Below are 7,419 nucleotides of genomic sequence, written 5' to 3' on the forward strand. Positions count from 1 at the left end.
GGCTTGACTTTCTCTCCCAGAGGGGCTGTAGGATAGGCTCTGCAGCTGCAAATATTCTCTGACTAGGCTTCCGGATGGGCATGACTGGAAACGTCCATTAGCAGCTGGGAAGAGCTGCAAATTTCCTTCCCTATCTGGGTGGGGCAGTAGAACAGGCTCCATAGCGGGTACAGTCTGTTGACTGGGGACTCACATCAGCCATAACTGCCACTGAGTCCCCTGGCCAAACAGGGCCACTGCCTCAACTCTTTGGAGATGCAAAGCCACTGGCTGGGATCTCCACTCTGGTGCCACTGCAAGCAGGAATGTGGTCTGCTAAGGTGTGAACACTGGTTGCTGTAAGCCTCGCTTCTCTTCTCTGTCTCTATCTGATCCCCAGTGATTGAGCCCCGCAGATTCTCCCAGTGATCCCTATGAGACAGAAGACCTGATTGGGCCTCCTGGTAAGCGTCCCACAACACTGGGGAAGCTGGATATCCACCTTGGGTTCTCTTTTTCCCATTGGAGAAACCATAGGCCCAGGGAGCCTTCTCAATATGGCTTTGTGCCAGCCTGGGGGGGGTGGGACGCGCGATACTATCAGAGTGTAGACCTTCATCATACCCTTCTAATGTGGTCTTTTTTGGTTTCTATGGTCCAGGGGGTTGCTTCAGCTTCACTCTTGGGTTCTGGGATTTTCTTAATGATGTCTTATCTATGGATAGTTGTTAGTTCGTCTCCTTGTGAGTAGGACTAAAGATAGGAAATGACCCTACATCATCATCTTGATGATGTCATCCTCTCATTTTTTAAAGATGCATTTTATTAAATAAAACCTTTAAGGAAAATTTATTTGAATGCATTCTTTTGTTAAAATATGCTTTCATATGCATAAGAAAAAGGAATTTGGAAGCATAAAAACATTATGGATGTTCATTATGCCTTTTTAAAATTATAGTTCACTAGTTAAGAGCACAGACTATGAATCTATACTATATGGGTTCAAATCCTAGCTGCGTCAATTGTTAGCTGTATGACTTTGGACTGTTACTTAACCTCTCTATGCCTCAGTTATCTCATCTGTAAAATGAAGAAAACAATAGTATACACCACATAGGGGTTGTTGTGACAATTAAATGAGCTATTACATGAGAAGCACTTATAACAATGCCTGATGCAAATTAAGAATTATATAAGATCATTATATTCTGACACAAATATGGTCAAATTTTTTGAAAATAAGTAGAAAAATGATTGGCTTTTTGAAGCATTTTTCCAGCAGTTTAAAGAGAATTACAAGTGAAGACAACAATGCAAAACAAGGGACAAAATTGCAAACTGGGAATGGATTATAGAAGGTTAACGTGGAAATGATCTCCCAGTATTCATGATAGTGTGACTTATTTTGTAACTAGACTTCTAATAAATGTATGATAAATAAATTAAATACTTTGAATGTGTGTGAAGATATGACTGCGAAAATGGTCTTCCCACACGTTTGATTTTAACATCTAAAAACTGGAAACAAAAATCCGCTAGTTAAGTCAGCTGGTTTACAAAAATGATGGCCTATTCATACTATAACATACTACTTAACTACACAGTAACTACACAAACAGTATTGTGTAATGTTAATTAACATGGATGTATGTTTACGAGGCATTTCACTGAAAAAGAACAGGCATTGGATTAGCATTTATGCATATGTACATATAGGTTTATGTATCTAAGCCTATGTATATATAAAAGTATGAAGCGTTATACAACCAAATTTTACATGTGGTTTTTACCCAGTGGTAGGATTATGGTTATGCTCCATGTTATTCTCTTTGTTTAACAATACATTATGATTTTTCTAGGATATGCTTGCCTAGCAAGTAGAAATAAAAAGAAAACAATGTTATTATAGCAAGTAAAATTTAAAAATATGAATTCTATTTTATCCACTGAAAACACGGCAAAGTTTAATATAAATTCTAATTCACAGTTCAGAGCCTTGTGCAAAGGACTGGATACACATTTATATTGAAAATACCAGAATAATAGTGTGAGTTGACACTTTATAAATGGAAATTTGGCCATAAAGTATAGTCTGAAAAATGCTCTATAATTTTTTTCTGTTTTCTATTCCTGTAGAAGTGTTTGCTACAGAAACAATTATGGATGTGTGTGACTGTAAATTTAGGTTAAAAGGTAGTCAACATAGTGGTCTGAAATTAAAACATAATTGAGAACAAAGAAAATAGCTAACAATGTAGGAATTCAGAAATGAATCGATCCATATACACAATAGATGTTCAAAGACCATTTTAAATGATGTGCAAAAATAAACATGAAAATATATCCAAGGTTTATTACTGAATAAAGCTTTTGAAACAATATAAAGATGTAAAGTATGATTTTATATCTTATATATAAAAAATATGAATTATAATATGTAACTATTATGTATTATACAGTGCAATATTATATATACATATATGTATACATAAAAATTAAACAATTTTCTTCATATTTTCAATACATTTATTTTATTTTACCTATCAATGCTATGTGATTTTTTAAAACGAATTTATATTCCTTGAATAACAAGCCAAACAAAATAGTTTTTAAAAATTAAAAAAGGGAACAAAAAATGAGGTATGTTTTTAATAGCATTGTATTGGCCGAAAAATAAAGTTTATAATACCCACGGAGGAACTTGTGCAGGAAAGTGGGTATTCTTCCAAAGTATCAGTGGAAGTGTAAATTGGTATATCCAGGCCACTTGATGGTACAGTTAAAAACTTTTAAAAGGCCTCAACTTTTCAATTCCACTTCTATGTACTTAAGTAAGCACAATAATTCTGCAGCAAAATTACTCACCACAGATTTGGCTTTAATGGGGAAAACTTAGAAACCACTGTAAAGTCCAAAGCAAGGAAATACTTTTTAAAAAATTCTGATCCACCTATACAATGATAGTAAGTTGTAGGAGAATATTGAATAGCCAAAGATGTTTTAGATGTATTTACAATATATTGAAAAGGAAATTTGGACAGAATACATTCAGTATGATCCTATATTTCTTTTAAATTTTATGGACACTACATAAAGCCTGCAAAGGCAAAAACTAATCACTTTAAAAAGTGCTTGTTGTGTATACTTAATGCATATGTCCTCTTTCTGAAGCAATGCATTTGTAAAACGAAATAATAAAAGAAAAAATCTGCAAACTTAACCAATTTCTCATAATTTAAAAAATACTAAATTAAGAGGATGAGCAGGGAAATATACATTCTCTTACACTGTTGATGGGCATAAACCTCATGTAAGAATCATTTGGCAACAGACTGGCAAGGTATGTAAGGCAATTGAATATCACCATATATCAGCAAACATTCAGCTACAATGTGTTCCCCATAGAGGTAAACTTACTGGGGAAAAACCAGAACAATTTAAACACACATGGAGGGGCTGAGTTTTAGTAATTATAGCTTATCCATGAGATGGAATATGCAATAAAAACAAAATTAGAGAACATTTAATAATTTGGAAAGATGATAACAAAGATGAATTATATTAAAATATCCTACAATGAAACAATACATATTACATTTTTGAAGGTATTATTTATTTATGTACATGTTTCACATTTCAGTTGTTTTTGTCAATTGTTAGAATTAGGAGCGATTTTGACCTTTTCCTTATCAACTAAAAAACACTTCTGATACTGTATTATTTGTATAAAAATAAATGTTTAAAATAAATAAAAACAAAAAAAGCTATAGTTCCTCTGGTAAAATATTGGGAGGGTGCAGAAAAAATAGCAATAGCAAGTCCAGAAAACTGCTCAGTTTTCCAGGTCCTCTCACAATATTTGTGTACTTGATGGGGGTAAATTGATACCATATTTGTGGATAGTCATTTAATAAAAAACCAGAAAAAAAAGATTTTAAACCTTCCATATCCTTCGACCGTTCAAGTCATCTTTTAGCAATGTTTGCTCAGGAAAGTATCTTGAATGTAAGCAAGATTTGTGCACTATGATATCATTAGCAGCTTAGGTTCAGAAAAGAAAAAAAAACAGAAACCACTCAGATGTTCAACAATCAGGAAACAGTAAAAGCAAATATCTCCATCTATATATCTAAATATAGATATAGATGCATACATATATCTATTTCTCTGTCCAGCCCATCAACTGGAACACTAAACAGCCATGGAAACTATTTTAGAAGAATATTTAATGACATGAAAGGAGTTGAAGAAAATCTATAAATCTATATCTATCTATATTATATATTTATGTGTGAAAAAGCAGATATTGAAACAGTATATACATTATTCACATGTATATCACATGAAAAGTACTGGGCAGGTACAGAAGAAAATGAGTCAGGTAGGTATGGGTAGTCATTAGGATTGTTACTGGTGACATTAATTCTCTTCTGTTAACTTTTCTGCTTTGTGATTTTTTTCCTGCAATGAACCTGAATCGTTTTTTCGGCAATGAGGAAAAGGGCAGGAGGTGGGCACAGGGGAGAGAGGTGATAAACAATATTTAAATCCAGCAAAACAACAGCAAGAACAGCGAAATACCATTTGCAGCCCATCAAGCTGGCCAAGTCACACACAAACACCCTCCCCCCGACACACACCCTCACACATCAATTACAGTGACCAGGAGACTATGCAGGGGAAATGGGCATACTCTTTTTACTAAGCTGCGCTGGCTGGCATGAATGCAAATCGGTACAATGCTTATGAAGGGACCATTTGTCAACACACAGGAAAAGTCTTTAAAATGTCCATATGTGGATCCTGCAAGTCCACAATTAAGAAGACCATCCGGTATGCTAGCAAAGATTTGGCTTGACATGGAAGGATTCACTCATCAGAGTACACAGTGTTGGGTTTAGACACAGAGGAAGAACTAGGCACCACCTGAATGTGCCAACAATGCAGGAATGATTACAGAAATGTTAACGTCCATAGACACACTCTGCAGGCACTGAAGATGACGTGTCGGAAGCCTGTTGAATAATATGGAAAGAAGTCAGACAGGTTGACTTTTGTTTGGTTTTGGTTTCTGAAAAGGCAGGTTAAGAAACACCACATACATGAACCACTCTATAACAGTGCTTTAAAAGGGAAGGTAGGGTGAGGGTGAGGAAGGGGGGGTGGAGAGAGAGAAAGAGAGAGAGAGAGAGAGAGAGAGAAGAGGGCCTGGAAAAACAGCACAGCAAAAAGGTAAAAGTGGTTGTCTCTGGGTAGTAGGATCACGGGGAGCAATTACTCTCTTGGCTTTCCCTCATCTGATTTCCTTCTCCTTTCTGATGTTTCTACCATGAAATTGTATCACCTGTGCAGTAAACAAAGAGAGAAAGAAAGTGCTTTTTAAACCAAACCGCAAGGAGAAGAGGCAGCCTTCAACCTATCAAGTGGCACAGATTAGCAAGATTATTCACAACACCCTTGGTGGGTGTGCCAGGAGAGGGAAGGAAGGAAAGAGAGGGGAGGGGAGGAGAAGAGGAGGAAGAAGGAGCAAGGGGAGAGAGAAAGAGGGGGAGAGAGGGAGAGAGGGGGAGAGGGAGAGAGGGGGAGAGGGGGAGAGGGAGGGAGGGAGAGACAGAGAAAGAGAGAGAGAGAAGAAGGGAGGGAGAGATTGAGAGAGAGAGACCTGCGCTCCCAATACAATACACTGCTGGTGGGTTGGGGGGTAAAGGTGGGGCTGTAAACCGGGTGGGAGCCAAGGTTTGGCTCTGCTGGCTGGCTCACTCCTGGGATGTCTTCATCGAAAGGTAGCCTCCTCATCGGTGTCTTCCTCGAAATCCTTGACGTCAGCACTAGTGGACTGCCTGGCCCAGGCTCCCCTTTCGGCCTCTCGTTCTTTATGCGACTTGAATCTTCCCACGAAAATTTTGCGGTAGTTCAGGAACATGCCATTCATCGCATCGATGGCCCGCTCCGCAGACTCCTGCTTCTGGAAGTGCACGAACCCGTAGCCCTTGGGCCCCTTTTCGTCGCAGGCCACTTTGCAGGAGAGGATGTTGCCGAACGCCGAGAAGATGTTGTACAGCGCCTTGTTGTCGATGGTCTTGCCCAGATTCTTGATGAAGACGTTGCCCACCCCGCTCTTGCGGAGCGAGGGGTCCCGCTGGGACCACATGATGCGCACCGGCCTGCCCTTGATGACATCAAAGTTCAGGGTCTCCAGGGCCCGCTTGGCGTCCACCGGTTGCTGGTAGTTGACATACGCGTAGCCCAAGGAACGGCGGGTGATCTTGTCCCTGCAAATGCGAATGGAGAGGATGGGCCCGGCCGGGCTGAACTTCTCGTACAGCATTGCCTCTGTCACCTCAGGGTGCAGGTCGCCCACGTACAGCGAGGCCATAGGAAAGTCCGGGTTCCTCTCGGAGCCCACACTCGCATCTGCATCTGCATCCGCGGCGACAGCCGCTGCCGCCGCCGCCGCCGCCGCCGCCGCCGCTGCCACCGCCGCTGCCACCTCCGCATCCGCATCCGCCTCCCGCAAGGGGGGCGCCGCAGCCTCTGCGGCGGCGGCGGCTTCGGCCGCACTGGCCTCTGCCACCGACACGGCCGCTGCCGCCAAGGCGGCCTCCGCCTCCTCCCCCGTCAGGGGGCTCGCTGCCTCCCCCAGGGTGGCCTCCGCCACTGCCTCCTCTACTGAGGCCTCGGCCTCCACCTCAGCCTCCAACTCTGCTTCCGCCTCCGCCACGGAGGCCTCCGCCACCGCCTCTGCCACGGTCGCCGCCGCAGCCTCCGCCGCCGCCGCCGCCGCTGCCGCCACCGCCGCCGCCACTGTCGCCGCTGTCGCCACGGTCGCGGGTGCCGCCAGGTCGCTGCCGCGACCTCCCTTCCCGCGAGCTGGTGGGGGGCGGAAAGGCGGGAGAGGGCAGGTGGCCGCCGGAACCCGGGCCGGGGACGCGAGCCAGAGCTGAGGCCGGGGACCCGGGGTCAGGAGATATGGCGAGTCCAAGTCACCTGGGATGGCGAGCGCTGCCAGGAGCGCGCCGATGCGAGTCGCCGCAGCTTGCAGCCTGCAACCTGCAGACTGCAGCCTGCCGCTAGCTGCCGCCGCCGCGGCCGCCGCCGCCGCCGCCGCCGCCGCCGCCGGGTCGTGGGCTAGCGTGCGGGGCGCGGGCGGGCGGGCAGGCGGTGTGTGATGGGGGGCGGGGGGTGTTGGCGTCTGTGGTCCGGGCAGCTGGGAAGGCTTCTGTCTCTTTGGTTCCCCCTGTGGCTGCTGCGGGGCTGTGGGCGGTGGGAGGAGGCGGGAGCGGGACACTGGGGTGGGGGGTGGGGGCAAGGGTGTCAGTTCTCAGCGTCTCGGGCCGCCCAGATATTTATGAAGAGGAAGCCAAGGAAAGGGCTCCACTGTGGACTGAGGGAATATGGATTAGATTTAGGGAGTTTGGTTTTATCCCTCCTCTCTCCATA

At 43.7% G+C, this 7,419-nt stretch overlaps 1 protein-coding gene across 1 annotated transcript; it reads right to left on the bottom strand.

Annotated features, from left to right (window-relative positions):
* Window positions 1-3,570: 3,570 nt before the first annotated feature.
* Window positions 3,571-7,151, bottom strand: PABPC1L2B (poly(A) binding protein cytoplasmic 1 like 2B). Its single transcript, XM_070256869.1, has one exon. The coding sequence runs from the start codon at window positions 6,353-6,355 to the stop codon at window positions 5,753-5,755; it is 603 nt and encodes a 200-aa protein (XP_070112970.1). The 5' UTR covers window positions 6,356-7,151; the 3' UTR covers window positions 3,571-5,752.
* Between the last annotated feature and the right edge of the window lie 268 nt (window positions 7,152-7,419).

The sequence above is a fragment of the Equus caballus genome, chromosome X (genome assembly GCF_041296265.1).
Source record: "Equus caballus isolate H_3958 breed thoroughbred chromosome X, TB-T2T, whole genome shotgun sequence".
Classification (NCBI taxonomy): domain Eukaryota; kingdom Metazoa; phylum Chordata; class Mammalia; order Perissodactyla; family Equidae; genus Equus; species Equus caballus.